Consider the following 24,652-nt stretch of genomic DNA (forward strand, 5'->3'; position numbering starts at 1 on the left):
CATGCTGCCTGTACATTCTGTTCAAGGTGGGGAGGGTTGATGCGATGATAGGAGCCCGCCACCTGCCTTCATGGGATATGCATACAAAAGCGGGAGCTGCAATTCCCACCATCCCCAGTCCACATGACAAACCCTCAAAAGGGATGAGTTGTCATTCAGTAACATCTGGGTAACCCAAATTGGGTAAAAACAAAAGAGCACCAACCACTATGTAAAAAAATTAGTTTCTCAACTTTCCTAATGCTGCGACCCCTTAATACAGTTCCTCATGTTGTGGTGACCTGCAACCATAACATTATTTTAATTGCTACTTCATAACTGTATTTTTTACTTTTATGAATCATGTAAATATCTGATATGCAGGGTCTATTTTCATTCATTGGACCAAATTTGGCACAAATACCCAATACACCCAACTTTGAATACTGGTGGGGTTGGGGGGGGGATTGAGTTTTGGAATTGCAGTTGCTGGGATTTATAGTTCAGCTACAATCAAAGAGCATTCTGAACCCCACCAACGAATGCGCACCACGCTGCCATGCATCAAGCACGCCTGCTCCCCCCTCCCTGCTTGGAGTCACAGAAACAGCCCTCCCCTTGGCTGAGAGGCCGGCCAATCCCAGTGGAGGGCAGCTTTTGGTGGGAGGATTTTCCATCTGTTCAGCCTTCTCTTCCAAAGGGGTTCCTAAGACCATCAGAAATGTATGTTTTCTGGTGGTCTTTGGCAACCCCTCTGAAACCCCCAGGTTGAGAAACACTGATATAAAGTAAAGTGAAAATACGTATGTATGCTTATTCCACAAAGGGCTTGATGGATCTGGACCAAACCTGGTCCAACTTAAAATGCTAGTGGGGTTTCAACTACAAAAATACACATTGGGGTGGGGGCTGATACCTCAAAAGAAATAAATAGGCACATATGTATGCAGTGCTGAGATGCAACCACAAGAGGCCAGTATATAGCTAGGCTACCTCAAAGAGAGGTAATGAATGAGCATCACCAGGACCAGAAGGTTTTGCAGAGCAAGGATGGAAGCAAACTCGACAAGGGAGAAAGGAATACTGAGGATGACAAAGCTTTGGTAGTAAGCTCTTTAACAATCCTACATTCAGGGCAGTGATTTTTTTATGCCTGAAGAAAAGAATTGAGTTAATGTATAAAGAGAGAGATATACTCTTTTCGGAGTATTTCAGCAATGAGACACACGCAACAGAAAAAGCCAGTTAACAAAATGTTTTATTGACTCTGCAGCCGTTGTTCAGAACATTATGGATATGCTACATTCTTTTTCGGCTTGACTCCCCTGAACAAGGACTCGATGGTTTATCTGCACCTTATCTTTAAAAAAAATCTTCAAAAAATAAAGCCTTAACGTTTTGCTCCCTTCTGAAAAATAAGTCAGTTTACAATATGAAAACAAATGACTGCTCCACTTCCTTTGTTCCTTGTGCATGGCTTTGGGATAAGCTCTGCTTCTGGAGTAGTAAAGGTAAAGGTTTTCCCCTGACATTAATTCCAGTTATGTCCGACTCTGGGGGTTGTTGCTCATAATTTCTAAGCCAAAGAGCCAGCATTGTCCATAGACGCCTCCAAGATCATGACTGCATGGAACACCGTTACCTTCTCGCCAGAGCAGTACCTATTGATCTATTCACATTTTAATGTTTTCAAACTGCTAGGTTGGTAGAAACTGGGGCTGACAGCGGAAGCTCACGCCGCTCCCTAGATTTGAACCTGCGACCTTTCAGGCAACAAATTTAGCAGCTCAGCGGTTTAACCCACTGTGCCACTGGGGACTCTGTTTTTGGAGTAGGAACCATCAAGGCCTGGCTTTTGTGCAACTGGAAAACCCTTCGGGAGGCTTGTCCTTTACACAAAAGGGAAGCACTGTGTCAGGAAAATGCTGGACCTGTATCTAAAGTAGCCATCCTTTTCTCAAGTTATTCTCTCTTTCCTACTGTGTCCAAATTCAAACTACATTCTAGCTGTATAGGACTAGTGCTGTGTAGTTTGCATCTCCATATAATTGCCACATTTCCTTTCTTCAGTCATTTTTGTATGTGGCCAGGAGAACCCCAAAGATCCATCAGTCACTGCTTTTAGCTGCAAGACCTTGCAGGCGAATGAACTGAATAGCGTGAGAAAGGACCAAAACACAACTCTTAAGTATGTGAAGCCTTAACTGCCATTCAGTGTGCATTTTCAAGAAAAGACATAGCTATATCAAAATTCTGTTTGCCCATGTTCACTGTGAGCAAAGTCCTTGATTTTGGAAGTGAAAGTTATATACAGAAGTTAAAGTTATATGCAGAAGAGCTTTAGGACCAGAATTTCTCATAATTTCCTTTCCTAAAAAAAACAACTAGCTATTAAAGAGCATGATTAAGGCGACTAACCTTTGCTGGATAGATGTGGAATGACATTCTGGGTACTTGGCACAAGAGCCCCCATTCCCTGAACGTGACGCCTTCCCCGCGCCACTTCCTGGGTTTTGGGGGAAGCGTGACTGAGTCTCCAAGAGGTTGCTGCATTCCGTCAAGTGACAGCGAGGAACTTTTTCGCAAACGAAATGCAATCAGCTCCTTCTCCTTTCTAGGAAAGGCAAAGCTCTGATTCCTTGACCTCGCCATGGGCTTGTGTGCTATTCTTCAGAAGAGAGCAATGCGCAGCGCTAGATCCCCCGCTCCACATGTGACTCAACTCAGTTTCTGGCCATTCTCCACTTTGCCCCACACTGTCTTGAATGACAAAGCGGAAGGACATCTGTCAAGCTCCTAGGCTTCGGTTCAAGATGCTATGAGTTACTGGAACTGAGGACTACCGTGGGACCGCCCGGCCACTGCGCCTCTCCCTGGGGAAGCCTCCGGTGCTGGCCTCAGCCACTCAGGACTTGAACACGTGCACGGCCCGCACCACGTACTGGCGGCAGATGGGACACTCGCTCATGCGCTTGCCACACTTGGTGCAGGTGACCATGTGGCCACACTCCAAGAGCACGCAGTCAATGACTGCATCCATGCAGATCCGGCAGAGGTTGTCATCCTCTTCGTTCAGGGGGGGCTTCTCCCCTTCTGCCAAGGAGCAACAGAGCTACTGTTAGAGGAGAGCCTTGCCCAAACTGAAGTCTTCTCCATTCATAACCCAACAGAGACAGCAACACACACAAATACTTTTACATGCAGACAAAAAGGGAAGCTTTGCCAGCTATGTGTGTAAGGTGAAGTCACCCTTTTAAGCATCAAGGGAGAAGTTAGAGTAGCCCCTAAAAGTGAGAATGAAGGCTGCTGCAGTAATGGGTGGGCCAGAGCTTTCCAAACATTTCTTGCATAATTTCATGAGGCATTAATACAGTTTTACCAGCAAACTAGAGGTTAAATCAACTCCTTATCAGATACGGACACGTACATAAATTGTGATAACTAATGGGAGACCCAACATATTTGTATTTCATCACATAATAGTCGTGCCCATTTTTCGGTGGCAAAATTCGTATTTTTGTGTTCCTTGCATAATAATTACAGAGCTGTTTAGGGCTGAATCCTTCCTTCTCCGAAGGTAAGGCAGCTTAAAAACTATGAAATAGAGGTCTCTGTAGCTCCACTCTTCTGTCTTTTCTTCCAAGGCCTGAAGGCAGTTTTAAAAACCTGAAATGGAGGGCTCTGGAACTCAGATCTTCTCACTTTTCTCCAAAGAGTTCCTCTTTCAGGTTTTGTAAATTGTCTTGACATCAGGGAAGGAATGGAAGGTGGAACCTTCCCTCCTGCCTCCTCCTTGTTTAAAGGCAGTTTAAGAAATGAAACAAACGAGATGGAGCTGTTTGTTGGAAGCTGAAACCCTCCTCCTCCTGTCTGGGAGGGATTTTACTTTTTATGCAAAACTGAAAACTGAGAATCAAAGGCAGTTTTTTTCCCATAGCGTAAGAGTCGCTGCCCCCCTTTTTCATTAAAGAAGGGACAAAACGTGCAACTATTGTGTGATGAAATATAGTATGATTTGTAAGATAACATATGTTTCCAATTTTTTTGTCATTTCTCATGACGTTTGCGCATTTGGAAAGCTCTGGTGTAGGCAATGGCTTAAAACAGATACTCTCTACCCCAATAAGTATTCTTTCATTAACAATCAGAAGATATTCTTAAGTGGACTTACGCGTCCGGTGGTTTGTTTCATGCTCCCTGTACAGCCGGCTCACTTTCTCCACCAGCTCCCATTTTTCACAGCATCCTGAGTAATTGACAAAGTTGCGGGCCAGGATTTCCTTCAGCTGGCGAACACTGAGTCTTTCAATATCCTCCAGGCTTGAAATGTCAGAAAGCGAGGCCCTTGTACGCTTCCTAGACTGCCCCGGGGTCTGAAATCCAGACACAGACATTAGCTATTGGCAAAGAAGCAGCTGTCTTACCAACACCCTGAGGAGACTGTGTGATAGTGCTCATAATCCTTTGGCAAGCAACAGGGAAACAAAACAAAGTCCTGAGCACCACTCTGCTTAGCAAGTTAGCAAAAAAAACAAAAAACCAACAAAAAATAACAAAAAACCCCACAAAAAACCAAAAACAAACAAACAAACAAACAAAAACCCTGCTCCAGTGTAACCAAAACTGAGGAAAATGTGCATTTTTGTTGCAGCTCAGGCACTTCAGCACCCCCTTCTCAAAAGATCACTATCAAACAATTTGAGTTCCTCCCTTTACATGGAAACTCTTCATATTTTATATAATCCTTGTCATTGATATGAAGAAATAGATGTATCAAAAAGAAAATGTTTATTTAGTGTCATAAGGACATTAAGAAAACTTTGTACATTGGTAAGTGTCTTTCTTCTTTGCCTTTAACCCCTTCCCTCTTCTTTTGTGACATATTTAATATTTGTCACAGTTTAATCTACTAAGAACTCCACTCCCCCCCCCCTTTTTCTCTTTCCTGTTTTCCCTTTTCTTCTTTTGTTGTTGTATCAACTGAAAAATTTAATAAAACAAAACAAAAACAATTTGAGCTGGTAAAAGTGGTGTTTCAACACTGGGTCAGTTCGGATAGCCATGACTGATGCCCGAACACGACATCATGGCAAGATTGTGATCTGTTTTTCAATGTCATTTTCATTGCTCCCTGAATGGCAGATAAGGCAATTAACATATAGATAGGATTACTGTCAACAGCATGCAAGTTCAGCTTCCGTTTCAACAAGTGGCTCACCACCTACCTGCTCTTCAGCGTTTTCGTCCTCTTCACCAAGGTCTGCTAAGAGTCTCTCGCTTTGCCCCTAAACATCCAAGAGGATAAGAGTCACTCCTTAATTCCATCCCTCCCTCTGACTTCTGCCTACCTGTCCCAAGACCCAGAAAGAGAAGAAAAGAGATTGTCCACCCTCTGCTCACCTACCTGTAACTGCATTTCATTTCCTGTGCTCTCGTGTCTATGTGCAAGCTCTCCCTGAGAGGACGAGACCGATCCTGACAGAGAGGCAGGATGAGTCGAAAAACTAGAAGTCTGTGAGTGTGCCGAGTACAAGCTGCTGGTCTCCGTCTCCTGCTCGGAGGCCAAGCCATGATGGCGCAGTATAAGGTCCACCAAGTCTTCCTTTTCTCGGCATGTATCGGTCGGGATGTTCCTAAGGACCAGGTACTGCCGCAGATCCTTCACCTTCAGGCGCATCAGCTGGGGCCGCTGGAAGGCTGTCTCCTGCAGCAAGTGGCAGGTGCAGCACCGCCGGCGGGTCTCTTGCAAGACCGAACACAGGGAGCAGAAATCCTTCTTGCACTCGCAACACACGTGCTGAGGTGGCACACAAAGAACACATCAGTGTCACAAGTAGCACAGCCTCAGAAATAGAGAAATACACCTGGCAGATGCTCTCAGCACATCAAGAAGGGGTTTCAGAATTAAAATCAGGATGGCCTGGCGTGCTTTGGCCTTTTGATACTGGGGCAGGGGACTTTGGGAAGGTAACGGCCCTTAACTGTACAATGTTCTTTTATGAGTAATAATGGTCACTGAGAGGCATCCCATGCCTGATGTATGTAAATATCCAGGGAGAAGGGATCAGGAAAAGGTGGAAACAAATAAAACAACAATAAACAACAATAGAATAAGAATACTCAATTCTCAACTCTGCCATTAAAAAGGCAGAGGTTCGTCGTTATACAGTAGACCCGTGGTTCTCAAACTTCTTAATGTCGCGACCCCTTAATACAGTTCCTCATGTTGTGGTGACCCGCAACCATAACATTATTTTCGTTGCTACTTCATAACTAATTTTGCTACTGTTATCAATTGTAATGTAAATATCTGATCTGCAGGATGTATTTTCATCCACTGGACAAAATTTGGCACAAATATCCGATAAGCCCAAATTTGAATACTGGTGGGGTTGGGGGGAATTGATTTCATCATTTGGGAGATGTAGTTGCTGGGATTTGTAGTTAACCTGCAATCAAAGAGCATTCTGAACCCCACCAATGATGGAATTGAACCAAACTTGGCACAAAGAACTCCCTTGACCAACAGAAAATACTGGAAGGGTTTGGTGGGCACTGACCTTGAGTTTTGGAGTTGCAGTTCACCTATATCCAGAGAGCACTGTGGACTCAAATAATGATGGATCTGGACCAAACTTGGCACAAATACTCAATATGCCCAAATGTGAACACTGGTGGAGGTTGGGGAAAATAGACCTTGACATTTGGGAGTTGTAGTTGCTGGGATTTATAGTTCACCTACAATAACAGCAAGAGGAGGGCTTTTGGTAGGAGGATTCGCCGTCTGTTTCCAAAAAGGAAGACAAGGACAGGCGGAGAGATCTTCAGTCTTCTCTGCCAAAGGCATTCCTAAGACCATCAGAAATATGTGTTTTCTGGTTGTCTTTGGTGTCCCTTCGGAAACCCCTCCCCTTGCGACGCCCCCAGGGGTCCTGACGCCTCGGTTGAGAAACACTACAGTAGACTCTCCATTAACCCATGGCACACATGGGGACTGGTAGATGCTGGATAAATGTCATTTCTTGTTGCTTGAGAGACAGTATTTTAAAAAGGCCTGACTCAGACTATGCCTCACACTGTGCCATACGATCAACTATGCATTGACATGAGATTAATATCGAAACCCAGTCTATATTAATTTGATATGAATTTTGAAATACAATTCAGACAAATAAAGATAAACCTAATGTAACATAGTTTTATTATAAAAACACTTTGGTAATTTCATTATAATGTTTATTTGATGTATAAAAGTTATAATGAAGCAACCCCCTGCTTCTTGGCAAGAGGTTGGACTGGATGACCCATGAGGTCTCTTCCAACTCAATTTTTGTATTGTCGAAGGCTTTCATGGCTGGAATCACTGGGTTGTTGTAGGTTTTTCGAGCATTCTCTCTGGACGTTTCACCTACATCTATGGCAAGCATCCTGAGGTTGTGAGGTCTGTTGGAACTAGGAAAATTCGGTTTATATATCTGTGGAATGTCCAGGGTGGGACAAAGAACTCTTGTCTGTTGGAGCTAGGTGTGAATGTTTCAACTGGCCACCTTGATTAGCATTTGATGGCCTGGCGGTGATGTGGTGTGGCTTGTTAGTGCCTGTGGGGATGTTTTGTTGAGAGGTGATTACCTGACCCTGATTGTTTCCTCTCTGGAGTTTCCCGTGTTCAGATGTTGTTTTGCTCTTATAATTTTAGAGTTTTTTTAAATACTGGTAGCCAGATTTTGTTCGTTTTCATGGTTTCCTCCTTTCTATTGAAATTGCCCTCATGCTTATGGATTTTAATGGCTTCTCTGTGTAGTCTGACATGGTGGTTGTTAGAGTGGTCCAGCATTTCTGTGTTCTCAAATAATATGCTGTGTGCAGGTTGGTTCATCAGGTGTTCTGCAATGGCTGATTTCTCTGGCTGAAGTAGTCTGTATGTTGTGTTTCCTCATCAGCTTCCCTATACGCTCAGTGGTTTCCTTGATGTATGGCAAGAACACTTTTCCTCTGGGTGGATCTTTGTCTTGACTCTTGTGGCTTGTTCTTGGTCTTGCAGCAATTCTGATGTCTGATGTGGAGTATCCATTGGCCTGCAAAGCCCAGTTTAGGTGGTTCAGTTCATCTCAGAGGAGGTGGAGGTTTACAGAAAACCTACACACACATAGATACCTACTCCTCCTCATCTTGGATGGATACCTACACAAACAGATCAATACCTACATAAAAACTCCAACCATCACCCAAGTAAAAAAAAAAAAGCACAATTAAAGCCCTCGCAGACCATGCAAAAAGAATCTGCAAACCCTACCTCCTCCCAAGATGAACTGAACCACCTCAACTGGGCTCTACAGGCCAATGGATACTCCACCTCAGACATCAGAAGAGCTGCAAGACCGAGAACAAGCCACGAGAGTAAAGACAAAGATCCATTCAGAGGAAAAGTGCTCTTGCCATACATCAAGGGAACCACCGACCGTATAGGGAAGCTGATGAGGAAACATAATATACAAACTATCAACAGACCCACTAAGAAAATCCAACAAATGCTACGTACAGCAAAGGACAAGAGGGATCCTCTCACTTCTGCAGGAGTCTTATTGTATACTATGCTGCTCTGGACAAGTCAACATAGGGACCACCAAACGCAGCATTGCCCAAACACAAATCAAGGAACATGAAAGGCACTGCAGACTACTTCAACCAGAGAAGTCAGCCATAGCAGAGCACCTGATGAACCAACCTGCACACAGCATATTATTTGAGAACAAAGAAATGCTGGACCACTCTAACAACCACCATGTCAGACTACACAGAGAAGCCACTGAAATCCATAAGCATGTGGATAATTTCAACAGAAAGGAGGAAACCATGAAAACGAACAAAATCTGGCTACCCGTATTAAAAAAAACTCTGAAATTATAACAGCAAAACAACACCCAAACACAGGGAAACTCCAGAGAGGAAACAATCAGGGTCAGCTAATGACCTCTCAGCAAAAGATTCCCCAGGCACTAACAAGCCACATCAAAAAACCACCAGGCCATCAAATGCTAATCAAGGTAGCCAGTTGAAACATTCACACTTAGCTCTAACAGACAACAGTTCTTTATCCCACCCTGGACATTCCACAGATATATAAACCTAATTTTCCTAGTTCCAACAGACCTCACAACCTCTGAGGATGCTTGCCATAGATGCAGGTGAAATGTCCGGAGAGAATGCTTCTAGAACATGGCCACATAGCCTGAAAAACCTACAACAACCCACAGATTCTATACCCCGCCCCAATATTTTTGCCAGTGGCCCTTAGAATGCTGGTTAACACTTCTTTTCTATCATACTGGCTAAAGCCTGGGCCTATAGGCCAAAACTGTCTTCTCACCTCTGCAGAGCTTAAGAAAATTTTGCATGCTTTATAGGAAATAAATAATCAATGTTTCGCACATATGATGCTATTTGGGGGGGGGAGGGGGCAGAGAAGACTCACCCTTTTCCTGAACACTGAAAATGTGAGGCCGCATGATTTACAGACGAGATTTGCTCCTGCTGGTGCCGAAGAGGTATACACAGTGAAATCTGTGCTCGGTGCAAACCGGAATGGGTTGGCCCCACTGCCGAACCCAGGCTGCTGGCCACGAACCGCTCCAGTGCCCATGACTTCATTCAGCAGCCCACAGCAGGAAGCCCACATGGACGTCGCGCCCGCCTGGAAGAGACAAGAGAAGCCAACTGCAGGGCCTGCTCATTTGTTCTCTTGGGTTTAGAGCAGAAGAAACAAGACGCTTCACTCTCAGTGCTAGATTTGTGGCGGCATCAGCACAGACCCACACCTCCGAAACAAAGGGAAGACTATGTAGCCCTGCAATATCAATGCTGCTCTGATGAAAGGCACTGGGACTGCAACACAGAGAACGCAGCTAGTAATAGCACCGCGGGGGGGGGGGGGGGGGGGGTTCGTTTGGAAAGATCCCATCTCCATAGAAAGCATTCTGGAATAAGTGCTTTGTTCTATTATGCCACCAATCGTTCAGGCAGCACTGAACACGGCAAATTTCCAGAATGTGGGGAAGTGAACAACTGCCGTAACCGCTTTAGGAAAGGCCTTCAGTTGGACCATACAGGTTGAGACTAGAAGGGCAACACGGAGGCAGGCAAATTATACCACTATATTTCATTGATAACCCCCCTTTCCTGCAAGGCCTCAAGGCAAAGGTCCATACAGTCCTGTAATACAGACTTTCAGCATTCGAGACAAGAAGGGTGGCATGCCTGCCTTTTGCACAATGAAGAGCATTCCTGAAAATTTTGGATGAGAAAACGTACTGGAAATCCTCCAATGCCCTAAAGTAGACCATATTGTCCCATGTTTATTTGAATTACATTTCCCAAACAAAACGTGTCCATGGCACAACAGCTTTTAAGTACTGGAAGTGAACTGCTTGACTGGAGGGAAAAGCCCACCTAATTTGGTTCAGCTTTTATAGTCCAACAAATTCAATATTAGGAAGATTTTAAAAATTATAATACTTGCCTTTCAATATGGAAATCAACATGGACTTCCTTAACACTGACTGTTTAAACAGAAGGAATAAATGACTCCCTTTATTAATAACTTGCCTTTCCTCCCCAAAAGTGGGACTCAAGGTGGGAATAGCACCAAACACTGTTGACGCACTAATTTTAGCACATCAAACAAGCTGCACACAATGTGTTGTGACAGTTCTCACGTCTATTTCCAACAAAGTTTAACTCCTTTCGACTGAGGTCAGTGTGGACCTTCGGTTTCCCTGTCACTTTCTGTGGAATCACTTCCAATACTTAACTCCATTTCAGAACGAAATGTGAGGGCAACTCTGATACAACTATTTGAATCTCAACCTCTCCCACTAAAAGTGTATTTCTTGGCCTTCGTTTGGATCACATTGTGTATTTCTGATTTTGCTTTAACTCCTTGCAAACCAGCAGAACACAGATCTGAGGTATATATTCAGGCGTAGCCTTGTTGGCCATAAGGAGAATAAAACAAAATCCACCGAAGAGTGATATTTCTATTGGCCAACCAAAATGCACAAAACACATCATTTCAGAATTCTAGCTATGCTCTTTCAGGCCCCTCCTTTAACTATCCCTTCATCAAGAGACTAAGATGGGCTACATGCCAGAAGAACAAAAAATTGAAGGACAACCATCACATATATAACAACTCTGGAGGAGAGCATTGCTTGATATCCAACCACATCTGAAATCTTCTTTGATGCCAAAAGGACTAGAACCCTGTTCTCAAGTGTCACCTGGCATTGTGTTGTGAAGTACCATGTTCTCTTCAGCAAAATACATTTTTCTAACTCAGTCTCTATTGTTTGGTATTGAATGTAGAAAACATTTGACAAAGGAAAGAAATAGAATATTTACAAGACCAGAATGGTTTAATAAAACATTGCATAAATCAAAACAGCCAATTTCTCCCTACTTCTTTAAAAAAGGAAAGAATAAGGCAAATTCCCCCAAAGGACATGTTAAATTTATGGAGCGATTGTGGTTTCCAGTCGTCTTGCCTTCTCAAAAGCAGAATGTGCTGGAAATGTCTTTTACGAGCAACAAAGGCCCCAAGAACCACAGTTCTGCATGAACTCATGATGAGAACACATCTGCTGAACAGATTTCACAAGGAAATGTGAGCTATGAACCTGAATACACCCAATCTCATTGGATATCAGAAGCTAAGCAGGGTTGGGTATGCTTAGGACTGGCATAGGACCTCACCAGCTAGGAAATCATTCTACCAGAACTCCTAGAGAGCCATTACTGGGAATACTGGGCTAGACAAACCATGGTCTGACTTGCCACAAGACTATGTTCCTATCTATAGGACGGTCCATGGATTGACATTGCATCCATATTAAAATACGCTATTCAAATGCATAAAAAAGAGCGTCGACATAACAGTAGAGGCACCAAATAAAAGCAAAGGAGCGTTGTGTAGAAATTTTTGACAGGTAGGAAGAGAAAAATGACTGCAGTGTACATTAACAGAATGGGAAAGATTGCAGCGATGTAAACATTTGCTATGTTTTCCAGCTATGGCCCGGGGATCTGGAAGCTTTCTGCCCTGTGAGTGAGGGGGATTGAAATGAATCCTGTTTAAGGTTGGTTTCTTCTTTCTGCACCAAAGCAGTGGAGACGATATTAATACAGAAGATGACTTACAGCCAAGAAGGGAATTAAATTCATCTGGAGAGTGGATTCCAGTACTGTCTGTAGCATGAACATCACACCCGAATGAAGTGCATATTTAAACTGGACATTCGAGAGCTCTTGCATATTTCACATTAGACTTGTCAGCATTATATATATACAGGCAGTCCCCAAGTTATGAACAAGATAGGTTCTGCAGGTTTGTATTTGGACTTGTATGTAAGTTGGAACAGGCACATTTTTAAGTGTAACTCCAGCCAAATATATATATATTCTTTAGATTTGGATTGCATAAGAAAGGGTTAACACCTCTGTGGGGTTTGTTTTGCTGTCTGTGCCCCTGTTCAGAATATTTCCCCTCACTTTCTGTCCCTGTAAGAACGGGATTTTGAAAAATGTGGCTTGTTGTGGAAACAAAGACTGGGGATAAAGCTGCAGGAGAGTCATCTTTTCCCTGTGATAACTCCTTTGGGAGTGTATTTCCCTTCCTAGGGGCAGATTTCTCTCACTTCCTGTTGTCTTACCCCTGTTCTTATCTATGAGTCATTTGTAAGTCAGATGTTTGTAACTTGGGGAAAGCCGGTGTATGTATGTTGAGATTTATATGTGTGTGTATATATTTGTGTGTGTGTGTATTCATTTGCATTGTATTTTTACATAAATTCAGTTATATATATAATTGAATTTATGTAGAAATTCAATGCAAATGTCTTTCCAAGTTGACAGATGTCTTTCTAGGGGAGCCAAGAGAAATGCAAGACAGACACGCCACAGTATGGCCATTTTCACCCCCATATAACCTTCACAATTCACCAATTCTCTTATTCTTCTGGTTGCTCTGCAAGTTGCAGCTTGTTCTAACAATCTATTTGGGGGGGGGGGGGGGCAACTACTATGACAATAGTGTATGTATCCATCAACTTTGCATCTTTGATGGTACATGTATTTTGAAGCCATTGATAAACTGAAGACCACAAACTAACAATATCCACCAACTCCTTCTATTTCAAGGAAGGCTAAGGCAGTTTGTAGAAAACCTTTCATACAACATTTTGAGAAAATACTCTTTATGTTAGGGGCAAACTTACAATAGCCAATTCTTTCTTTTTTAAAATAGAATAGTAAATCTTGCCTCTGATCTTTCAATAGCCCTCACACAAGTTTCTGCTGGAAGGTCATCTTATATCCCGCTTTCAAAAGAGAAAGAAAATAGATCTTGCCAGGTTTATCAATAATAAGCTAAGGATGCAATACATCCCAAGGCACTGCAAATTCAGAAAGATGCGCTGGATACAAGGGGTAAAATAGCAAAGATGGGGCTTTGATGACTCAACTCTTTCCTCAAGAGTTAACCAAGGGACTCTATGTTCTCTTGTTATTTGGCTGCGCTAGGGAAATGTCTCCTCCCATGTGTAAAATTACAAGGAAGTAGGAGGCATGCTAATGAAGCATGCCTTTGGGACAAGCAAGACAGCAAGCCTCCACTGAGTCTACATAGGACAAATCTGGATGCTTCCCAATGATGCAAAGGTATAGGAAGACTGCTTTATAGGCCACTTAGAATCACTCAAAACTGTAAGGAGAGAGGAAAAAGGGAGGAAGTATTGTTCTCTTGGAAACAATTGGATTAGTACCCTTCACAGACTGAAAGTAAGATTCTTTTTTTAAAAAAATAGGAATGCAAAAGGCATTGTGAATAAGTTAGCTTGGCTTAAAAATTTTATTTGATATATTACACATACAATTTATTAAGGAAAAAAATACTTGCAAGGTTGAGCACTATAAGGAATGTCTTCTGCCAGGTTACAAGGACCAGGGAAAAAAACCCTGAAGAAATTGTTAACATTATAATAAAACAAAGGAAATGATTTTGTCTCCTTTAACTCTCCCTATTTTCAAGCAGATATAAAGCACCCATTGGCACAATGGGTTAAACCCTTGTGCCAGCTGAACTTGCTGGCCGACAGGTTGGCGGTTCGAATCCGGGGAGCAGGGTGAACTCCCATCTATGAATTCTATTCCCCATGCAGGGACATGAGAATCCTCCCACAGGATGGTAAAATATCAACCATCCGGGCATCCCCTGGGCAACGTCCTTGCAGACCGGACAATTCTTTCACACTAGGTGGTTTTTTTTCCACACTGGAAGTGACTTGCAGTTTCTCAAGTCGCTCTTGACACAATTTTTTTAAACTGAGAAAAGGAAATGAAGAGCAGGTAATTGCAAGACTGTAAGATGCTGTACACAGTCCTATGTAAACATCACTCCAGTACATATTTTTAGAAACAATACAGGGGTAGTAGGCATTATAATTGTTTTTAATATTGTATTTATCATTCTAAAAGGAAATGTTTTAATTTCTGAAAAAAGCCTACAGGATATACAAAGTGATTTTCTTTTGGCTTTTTGTTTCGTTGTTATTGTTTTCCAGGGCATTTACATCATTAAGTCTATATTCCCAAGAGCTGGGTCGTCTATCACTATCTGTTTCTTTCTTTGGAAGGGTTTATATGCTTATTTGCAGATGTTCAAATCAATCACCAAAACTGACTGTGCAATAGACCTATAATACCTGCCACACCTAAGTTGACAGGAAATGTAGGATCCAAGTAAAGTCTGAAGGTCTAAAGCCGTGTGCATGAGGTGGGGAGGGTGTTTTAAGAGTTGAGAAGTGTAACAATTCTCAGCATTACCTGTATGGGAGCATAATAATATTAAAAACCAGCATAGTTATCTTGTTTGCTGTGTACTAATCTTGTTGTGTTTCAAATAATAATAACCTGCTTATCCACTGTGAAGGAGCTTGACTGTTATTACCTCTTGCACCCAAGCTTTTCCAATACTAACTCTCTTTCCACTCAGGAAAAGCACTTTTTTCAGAGATCTACAGCTTCTCCAAGCCTTATGCTTCATCCTTTCTACTACATTTGGGAACCTTGACCACAGTTTAATACCCTATTTACTCGAATCTAATGCTCTCTTTTTGGGGGGCTAAATTATCTTGCCAAAATTAGGGTGTGCATTAAATTTGCGTCATACAGTCAAATTAGTTCTGAGCCAAAGTAAAAGGGGAAGCTGCTTCAGGAGTAATGTTACCTCTAATTTAATTGCTCTGGCTCAATGCTATATGATTCTGGGATTTGTAGTTTGGTGAGTCACCAGCATTATTTGGCAAAGAAGGCTCAAGACCTTGGAAAATGACATGATTAAATAACATTTATCCAGGGCAGTTAAAGTAGATTCATTCTACAGCACAAATACACCCCAACTTTTGCATTTTCATTGCTGAATGTTTTGGTGTTCTAACTACATTAACATGACAGCGAAAGAGCAAAGAAGTAGCCTGTCTGTAAGTGTTTTTCCTAAGAGAGAAACCAGAAATGAAGGAGCAATAATTCCCAAAACACCCTATTTCTCAACTCTGGGTCCACTCCAACTAAGGGTGCAGCTACTGTAGAATGAATGTAGTTTGACACCATTTTAACTGCTATGGCTCAATGTGACAGTATCATAGGAGTTGTAGTTTCACAAGGCCTTTAGAATTCTCTGCCATTGAGTGCTGGTGCCTCACCAAACTACAAATCCCAGGATGCCATAGCACTGAACCAGGGCAGTGAAAGTGGTGTCAAACTGCATTCATTCTACAGTGTAGATGCACTCTTAGACTTTGCAGCTCGGAAATAACAAATGTAAAGAACTGTGATGAACAAGCCCCCTCTTCACACTGAAGGGCCTCCCACTAAATAAATCTAAATTAGAAATAAAGAAGACATGGGAAGGTACTCTCATTCAAAAACAAAAGACACCCAGTGACCAGTTATTGCATTGTATTTGTCTGTGCATTTAACAAACCAACCAAGTCTCTGTATGGGTTATAGCAACAATATGTTTCCTGAGAAGCCCTACTGTTCAATAAGACACATGCATTCTGTCAAACACAGTATTGTAGCCTAAGTTTTATCAGCTGAATGGCCCTTGCCTATGCACTATTTGTCTATCCTCCCTGGAAAATCAGACAACTGACAGGTACTTTAACAGAGGCCTCTACTGAGGCTTTATTCTACAATGCAGCTGGGTCTTTCAAAGGAGGCTTTGCCTATTAAGATCCCGCTCACCTTTAGGACACTATTTACTAATTAACAGGAGGCACAGCTCTCCTTTCGCCTTGGATTATATGGCAGCAGTCTTGTGCTCATTTGGTAAAAAGAAAAGGCTATAAAGGGCAACCTGCATACTGGAAAAGCTTCAGTAGGTGAGCCCCTAAGGCTGCAAATACATTTTGTTTGCTTAGATACATTTATACTCCACCTGATCATAGATCTCAGAAGGGATCCCAAGGACATCGAGTGTAACCTCCTTCTGCCAGGCAGGAAAACATGATCAAAACTCTCCCAACAGATGGCCTACTAGACTCTGCTTAAAAAACTCTAGAGGAGGAGATTGCACTGGACTCTCAGGCAGCATATTCCACAACTGAACAGCTTTGACCTTTGGAAAGTTCTTCCTAAAGTTTGATGGAACCTCTTTTCCTGGAATCCGAAGTTATTTGCTCTCCTAGGACGCATTTCCACTGTAGACACAATGCATGTTAAAATCACTGTGACTCCCAATAGCTCAATACTATGGAATGGTGGGAGCTTTTTATTTAAATGACTTGTGAGTTTTACATATTCAGTTCTTTAAAATTCTTATACATACCAATTTCCCATAACAGATTTGTAATACAGTAATATGTATCTCTTGACTTCTTATAATACGTTCATCCTTTAGCTCTATTACATACTTGTTACTTACCTCTTTTCCTTATTTACCTTTCACCTAGCTCTGACCCTTCCCCCCCAGACCAGCCAATTACAATATTTATTTCCAAAATTCTATTTTTTCTATTACAGGTTTGTCCCCCTTACCTTCTATATATACAAATGCTATACATTTTCCCTATAATCATCCTTTTTTCAGCAATCCTTTTTAGTCAATTTATCATTTATTGCAATATTCCAAATTTTCCTACACCATTCATCCATTTTATAACACTACATTACACATTTTTTGTTCCTGGGTTATATATGTCATTACCTAATTGGTTCTATCATAAAAACATGGAAAAACATGGAAAAGGTTTTAAGTCTATTTTGGCCTTCCCTCTCAGTGGTTCTCAACCTGTGGGTCCCCAGATGTTTTGGCCTTCAACTCCCAGAAATCCTAACAGCTGGTAAACTGGCTGGGATTTCTGGGAGTTGAGAACCACTGCTCCAAATGTTTTGGACTTCAGTTCCCACAATTGCTAACAGCCTACTGGCTGCAAAGATACAGGATGGATGATGCCTAGCTGGACAACAGTTCATGTGAGAATGATCTTGGAGTCTTCATGGACAACAAGTTGAACATGGGCCAACAGTGTGATGCAGCAGCTAAAAAGCCAATGGGATTTTGGGCTGCATCAAAAGGAGTCTAGTGTCTAGATCAAGGGAAGTCATGGTGCCCTTGTATTCTGCTTTGGTTAGACCTCACCTGGAATACTGTGTCCAGTTCTGTCTCTAGAGATTGACTCTAAGCTGGAAGGTGTCCAGAGGAGGGCAACTAAAATAATCAAAGGCTTGGAGACCATGAATACCTATGAGGAGCATCTTAAAGGATTGTGTCTGTTTCACCTGTAGAAAAGAATGGATGGTGCCTTGAATGCAATTTTCCTGCTTCTTGGCAGGGAGTTGGACTGAATGGCGCACAAGGCGTCTTCCAACTCTATGATTCTATGACAGGAAAGGGGATTCACCTGAAGAACTTCCTGATCGTAGGAGCTGTTCAACAGTGGAACTCTCTGCCTCGGAGTGTGGTGGAAGCTCCTTGCTTGGAAACTTTTAAACAGAGGCTGGATGGCCATCTGTCAGGGATACTTTGATTGTGTGTTTCCTGCATGGCAGTGGGTTGGACTAGATGGTCTCTTCCAACTCTATTATTCTATAACTCCAAAACACCTGGAGCAAAGGCCGAAGTTGGCCCAGGCCTGGTGCAGATGCAGAGAGGAAGTAAACAAGCTCAATGTGACATCCTTTCCTATGTTTTCCAGATGGCATGTTTCGATTGCCCTCCAGATTGCCCAAGGAGGCACTTCCCTTCCTGTTTCGCAGCACAACAACCCCGCAGGCAGGCCAGGGCGAGAACCAAGGTCACTTATTGGCTTTCCTGGCCTCAATCGCTCCTCCTCGGGAGTCGTTTCCAGAGAGACTTCCGAACCAAGAGGCTCAAAGCTCCCTGAAGCAAAGGCAACTGGCTTTTGTGGATTGGAGCCTCGCCCTTGACAACCAGCCCAGCTGAACACAGTTGGGTGAAGTCTCAACCCGAGGAGGGAGGGAGGGAAGAAAGGCGTTCCTTGAGGGAGGAACTCCATTCCCCCGGCCCCTTTTTTCCGTGGTTAGGTATCGGGGGGGGGGGGGCGCCCTTCGCGGCTGCACCCCCTCCAAAAGGAAGTTTCTCGCCCCCCACTCTTTCATGTCCGTTCCCTTCAACTTCAGGGACCGCTTCCCCCTCAGCCCCGCGCTCCCTTGAAAGGTTTTCTCACCTTCATGGCCGCTCCAGGCCTTCGCCTCAGCGGGAACGAGAGAGCGCCGGCAACCACCACCGTCTCCTTCCGACTCCTTTTGCCTTTTCTCGCCCTCTCCCAGGGGCGCATGCGCACTGGGCCCCGCCTCAGCGCGCGAGGGGACGGAGCAGGTCCACAGCTCGCCTCTCCAACAGGCGCCACCCCACTCTCCCATTCGCTGCCCCCGGCGGCCAATGAGAGAGGCCCGGGCGTCCCCTTCGCCCCGCCGCCAATCAGAGGAAAGGAGGAGGAGGAGCATATTTGCTTTTCCAAAGCGGGCGGGGACGAGAAACAACAGTGACGTCATCGCTTTGCAGTTGAGCCCCTCCAAAAGTCTCCCTTAGTATTGTCGAAGGCTTTCGTGGCTGGAAGAACCACAAGAACCTAGTCTGCCTTAGATTTCTGTAAGATAATCTGTTTTATTAAGCCTTTGGCTGGATCATAATAAATTGTGGCAAGTTCTGGGTGGTATGGGCATACCAAATCACTGTGTCTCTCTCCTGAGGAATCTGTATATGGACCAAGTAGCAACAGTCAGAACTGACCATGAAACAACAGACTGGTTCAAGATTAGGAAAGCCATACGGCAGGGTTGTATACTCTCACCCAACCTATTCAACTTGTATGCAGAATACATCATGTGATGAGCGGGGCTTGATGAATGCAAGGCTGGGGTTAAAGTTGCTGGAAGAAACATTAACAACCTTAAATATGCAGATGATACCACTTTGATGGCCAAAAGCGAGGAGGAGCTGAGGAGCCTTCTAATCAAGGTGAAAGAAGAAAGCACAAAAGCTGGGTTGCAGCTAAACATAAAAAAACCAAGATTATACAGCCAGACTGATTGATAACTGGCAAATAGAGGGAGAAAACATGGAGGCTGTGACAGACTTTGTCTTTCTAGGTGCAAAGATTACTGCAGATGCAGACTGCAGCCAGGAAATCAGGAGACGCTTACTTCTTGGGAGGAGAGCAATGTCTAATTTCGATAAAATAGTAAAGAGTAGAGACATCACACTGGCAATGAAGATCCACATAGTTAAAGCAATGGTATTCCCTGTAGTCATCTACAGATGTGAGAGCTGGACGATAGGGAAGGCTGAGCGAAGGAAGAGAGATGCTTTTGAACTGTGGTGTTGGAGGAAAGTTCTGAGAGTGCCTTGGACCACGAGAAGATCCAACCAGTCAATACTTCAGGAAATAAAGCCCAACTGCTCATTGGAGAGAAGAAGAGTAGAGACAAAGTTGAAGTACCACATCATGAGAAGACAGGAAAGCTTAGAAAAAACAATGATGCTTGGGAAAATGGAAGGAAAAACGAAGAGGGGATGACCAAGAGCAAGATGGATGGATGGCATCCTTGAAGTGACTGGCTTGATCTTGAAGGAGTTGGGGGTGGTGATCGCCGACAGGGAGCTCTGGTGTGGGCTGTTCCATGAGGTCATGAAGAGTCGGAAGCAACTGAACGAATGAACAACAACAATCAATGGCAAAAATAGTACATTTTGTTATCGAAGGCTTTCAAGCAAAGAGTCAAAGCCAGAACAGAGCACCTGATGCACCAACCTGTGCACACCATATTGTTTGAGAACACAGAAATGCTGGACCAACTTAGCAGCTGAGCGGGTTAAGGAAGTGGCCTGATGCTGTAAGGAATTGTAGGAGTTGAAATCCAAAACACCTGGAGGGCTGCAGTTCAGTGCCTTCAAAGTCGCCCAGTCTTCTGTGTGCTCAGGAGGGAGTCGCTCATCCGGTCTCAGCCACTGATTGAGGTTCTGCGTTTTAGCATGCCACTTTTGGACTCTCGCTTGCTGAGGTGTTTAGGATTAGGAAATCTCCACTACCAAGTCCCACAAGCACTTTACCAGAACCAATGATTGCACATCGCACTTGCCCTAGAAACCCTTTATACACCTCCTGTCAAATCAGCACTTTTAATCCTTGTACCCACCTTTTGGCCCGGCCCAGTATAATGTGTTTTAATGTACTGTGCTTGTTGTTTATTTTGCTTTAATTTGTTTTAATTGTTTGATTTGCTTGATTGTATTGTTATGTTGTATTGTTGTGGCCTTGGCCTGTTGTAAGCCGCATCGAATCCTCTGGGAGATGCTAGCGGGGTACAAATAAAGTTTTCTTTTTCTTTCTTTTTTTTCCTGCGAGTATTTCTGTAGATCTTAGGAAGCTATTTCTTGGGTTGGTATGCTGGCTGATATTCAAACTGAAGATGGGCCAGAGATATCAATGCCTTGGTCCTTCCAATTATTTGCTGCTACTTCCCGACGGATATCAGGTAATAATAATAACAAAACTTTATTTATACCCTGCCACCATCTCCCTGAAGGGACTCAGGGCGGCTAACATGAGGCCAAGCCCAAACAAATTACAATGGATTAAAAGTACATATAAACAAGACAATAACATCAAATAAAATGCTTAATAATGACATAGTAAAATAAACTAACAAAATCATAATAAAAACAAATGATAAAACTGGTAATAGAAGTAGACAATTCTTAGCCGGTGCAACACCGGCTAAGCAGTATAATTTCTCCATCAGTGTAGGGCATAGACATCCTGTGATAATGTGGCATGTCTCATTAAGAGCCATGTCCACTATTTTAATGTGGTGAGATGTATTCTATACTGGGCATGTGTACTCAGCATGGTGGATGATGAGAGGGGAGTTGTCTCCAAAGGAGTCCAGACTGGTCATTGAAGGTGATGCGATTCTTTACCTCATAAGCAAGGTAAAAGATTCTCCTTTGTGGAGAGAAAAAGTGTATAAATGAACATAATTAATAATAAAGATGATAATTAATTTTGTTTTTCGTGTCAGGAGCGATTTGAGAAACTGCAAGTTGCTTCAGGTTTGAGAAAATTGGCCGTCTGCAAGGATGTTGCCCAGGAGACGCTTGGATGTTTTGATGTTTTCCCATCCTTGTGGGAGGGTTCTCTCATGTCTCCACATGGGAAGCTAGAGCTGACAGAGGAAGCTCAACCCCCTCCCCTGATTCGAAGTGCTGACCTACTGGTCAGCAATCCTGCTGGCACGAGGGTTTAACCCATTGCACCATATATTATTATAGGATAATAATATATTAAAATACAAGTAGAATATACATTTAAAACTCCCTGGGTAGGCCTGGAGTCTATCACCACTTGAACTGCCATGGCTCAATACAAGGAAATCATGAGATTTGTAGTTTGCTGAAGTACCAGGTCTCTTTGGCAGAGGAGATTCAATACTTTGTCCAACTACAACTCCCAGTTTCTATAGCATGGAGCCATGGCAGTTCAAGGGGTGTCCAAACTGTATTCATTCAACCATGTAGATGCAGCCTTTCAGGAACACTGTGTAATATAAACACATTGGAAATTATTTTCCCATACCATTGCAACTTCTAAAGGGCACCTTTGTTGTGCAATGAAAAGGATAATACCGACAGGCAGAGACGGAAAGCTCTTCCTCTCGATGTTTTCTTCCTTTAAGGTTCCCCCGCTTTTGCTTTTGCAAAGACTAACAGGATTACTTTGTCAGGCTGCCGGGATGGGAAGGTAAACCTCTCTGGCATGGCTATTTTTATGCCATTCAATCTTCTTAAAATTACACCCAGGGTTATTAGTAGCCTTGTTAGAGTTCAGGGATGCAAAGCAAAGAAAGCATGTGCTTCGCCAAATAATGAAAAACAATGAAAGTATAGGGCAAAACCCAGTCTTTCAATACCCCTAGATAAGCCATGTCCAAAGACTGGCCTGGGGACCAATTGCTGACCCTGTTCAAATTTCCACTGGCCCCCTCTCTCTCCAGACCTCCCTCCATTCTTTGCTTCTTTCCTTCCTCCCTTGTCTTGCTTGCTTCCTTTCTTAACTTTCTTCCTCTCGTCATTCCTTCCTTCCTTTTTTGGGGATCAGGACCCTGGAAAAGGCGAGCTCCTTGGGAGGATGTCAGCCTCTTGTGTCCCTTCAGATTGATTAAGCGTCACCTACTCCTTGGGTGGCTCCAACCTCGGGCAACCCATCCCAGTGGCCCTTGTCTGTCTGTCTGTCTCTTCCTCTGCAACCTTTTCTTTATTTCTTTGCAAAGGAAGCCCCCCCCCCCCCATTGCCCTGCTTGCCCCAGGCGCTCGCTGCTGCCTCTGTCTCGTCTCATGCTGTGTCCCTGCATTTTTCAAAAAGGCTGCCCTTCATTGAGGTCCCTCCCTTGGGAAGAAAAGGGGAGGGCCAGACAGCCACTATAAGCCCCCTGCCACAATCAAAGCCCTCCCGACAGATGGCCATGCCGTCTGCTGAAAAACCTCCAGAGAAGGAGACCCCACCAGACTCTGAGGCAGCATGCGCTACTATCTGAAATTACTTGAAGGCCCACAACAACAACAATCCTAATTAACTTGACTCTCTCATCAGCCAAAAGCAAGCCAACACTTCCCATTGAAAGACTGATATGTTTATGTTGGTTAAAATTTGTTCTTTGTTTGATATATTGTACTGTTCTTTCATGGTTTTTTTAACACTACAAATAAGACATATGCAGTGTGCATAGAAATGTGTTCATGCTTTTTAAAGACCTATAGTTTGGTTCCCCAACAGGCTGAGGGACTGTCGTCGAGGGCATCCCAGACCCCTGCCTTCAAGCTGATCTGACCAGCCGCAGGGAGTTCCACAGTTCCTGAATGCCAAGTTGGGCCAAACTGATGAAATGTGCCCCAGCAGCAGCCTCAACCAGGGACTCTTTACAGCCGTATGCTCTCTCCTTTCACTCCTTTGCCAGCCCCAACTATGTAACCAATCCCTCAATAAAGATTAATCAAATTGTAACTTTTAAACTCTCCTGCTTGATAGTTTGTGTCCCTTTCTTGCCTGAAACTATCAAAGTGCATGAAACTAACCTTTTCTGGGCTGTGGGAGACTGCAGGTCTGCCCGGGATGCCTCCCTGGCGTCCTGGGGAGGCCGAACCTGCGCTCCCCCAAACCGCAGATACGGAAACCCCTTGGGCCCCCGTATCCGCGAAATGGCGGATTGGCTCCATTTTGATGGAATATATTTCCTGGCTAAATTCTAACACTATCTGCTATCTTGCTTTCTGTATTTCGGGCCTTTGCGCTCGGGGAATAACCTTTTGAATTTTTAAGAATGTAATTTTAAGGAAACAGCTGATTGTCAAAATCCAAGCCTCGCTGCTGCCGCGCTGCCACTGCCCTCGCGCTTCTTTGTCCTTATTTTTATTTATTTATTTACTATTCTTGTATACCGCCGTATCTCAAGCCCTAGGGCGACTCACGGCGGTTTCCAGACAGTAAACAACAAGACACTAAAAACAGCAGCAAGCAATATACCATGACAATTAAACTACACAATTCTATTACTAGCAATTAACAACATCATTACATAGTTATCACAGAAAAACCCACCCCCGATCGCCTCATCATCCAAAACGTGATCCAAATTCGTCGTCCATTGTCCGTTCCTATGTTCAAATTACCTAAATTGCACTACAGTTACTCAAACGCCTGCACGAACATCCAGGTCTTCAACTTTTTACGAAATGTCAAGAGAGATGGGGCCAGCCTTGTGAAGCCCCTGCCCTGGAAACTTGGTGTGGCTACCCCACGAGGCTTTCAGGGAACAGTCTAGCCTTGGGACTCCAGTCCTTGGAGGGAGTTATAGTTTCTCAAGGACCAAGGACTAACTTCAATCTTAGTGCTGCAGGACTCCATCCCCTGGCTCAGTGAAAATCACTAAACTTTGGACTTTCTGCCAAGTGTTTTGGACTTCAAAGGACTTGCTTCCACCTATGAATTCCCCCTGAATGAACTATGGACTCATGTTTTGCTGGAATTATAACTTTAATCAATTCTCTGGTGGGTGGGAAAGGGAGGGGGTGTCTGATATGATTTTATTGTGATTCCTATAT

The 24,652-nt window shown here is 43.5% G+C and overlaps 1 protein-coding gene and 1 long non-coding RNA gene across 4 annotated transcripts; one reads left to right on the forward strand and one right to left on the reverse strand.

Moving 5' to 3' along the window:
* Window positions 1–1,219: 1,219 nt before the first annotated feature.
* Window positions 1,220–18,935, reverse strand: RNF34 (ring finger protein 34). Of its 3 annotated transcripts, none has more exons than XM_067473124.1 (6): window positions 18,720–18,935; window positions 9,452–9,693; window positions 5,384–5,776; window positions 5,205–5,264; window positions 4,151–4,352; window positions 1,220–3,072 (listed from the first exon to the last, which is right to left on the reverse strand). In XM_067473124.1, the coding sequence occupies exons 1-6, from the start codon at window positions 18,913–18,915 to the stop codon at window positions 2,885–2,887; spliced, it is 1,281 nt and encodes a 426-aa protein (XP_067329225.1). In that variant the 5' UTR covers window positions 18,916–18,935; the 3' UTR covers window positions 1,220–2,884. The 3 variants fall into 3 exon arrangements, with proteins under 3 accessions (XP_067329225.1, XP_067329226.1, XP_067329227.1); XM_067473125.1 differs by having other exon boundaries at window positions 9,452–9,670; window positions 18,720–18,883; XM_067473126.1 differs by lacking the exon at window positions 9,452–9,693 and having other exon boundaries at window positions 18,720–18,884.
* Window positions 18,936–19,003: 68 nt separating this feature from the next.
* Window positions 19,004–23,555, forward strand: LOC137094788 (uncharacterized). Its single transcript, XR_010908704.1, has 3 exons — window positions 19,004–19,144; window positions 20,912–21,030; window positions 23,328–23,555. It is a non-coding gene; the product is annotated as an uncharacterized lncRNA (long non-coding RNA).
* Window positions 23,556–24,652: the final 1,097 nt, after the last annotated feature.

The sequence above is a fragment of the Anolis sagrei genome, chromosome X, assembly GCF_037176765.1.
Source record: "Anolis sagrei isolate rAnoSag1 chromosome X, rAnoSag1.mat, whole genome shotgun sequence".
Taxonomy (NCBI): domain Eukaryota; kingdom Metazoa; phylum Chordata; class Lepidosauria; order Squamata; family Dactyloidae; genus Anolis; species Anolis sagrei.

Excerpts from the sequence above, each read along its gene's own strand:
- RNF34 (XM_067473124.1), bottom strand. The coding sequence starts at position 18,915 with ATGGGAGAGTGGGGTGGCGCCTGTTGGAGAGGCGAGCTGTGGACCTGC. Across the intron at positions 5,777-9,451 it reads TTTCAGTGTTCAGGAAAAGG|CACGTGTGTTGCGAGTGCAA; the intron begins GTGAGTCTTCTC and ends GTGCCACCTCAG. Across the intron at positions 4,353-5,204 it reads ACGAAAACGCTGAAGAGCAG|ACCCCGGGGCAGTCTAGGAA; the intron begins GTAGGTGGTGAG and ends TCTGGATTTCAG.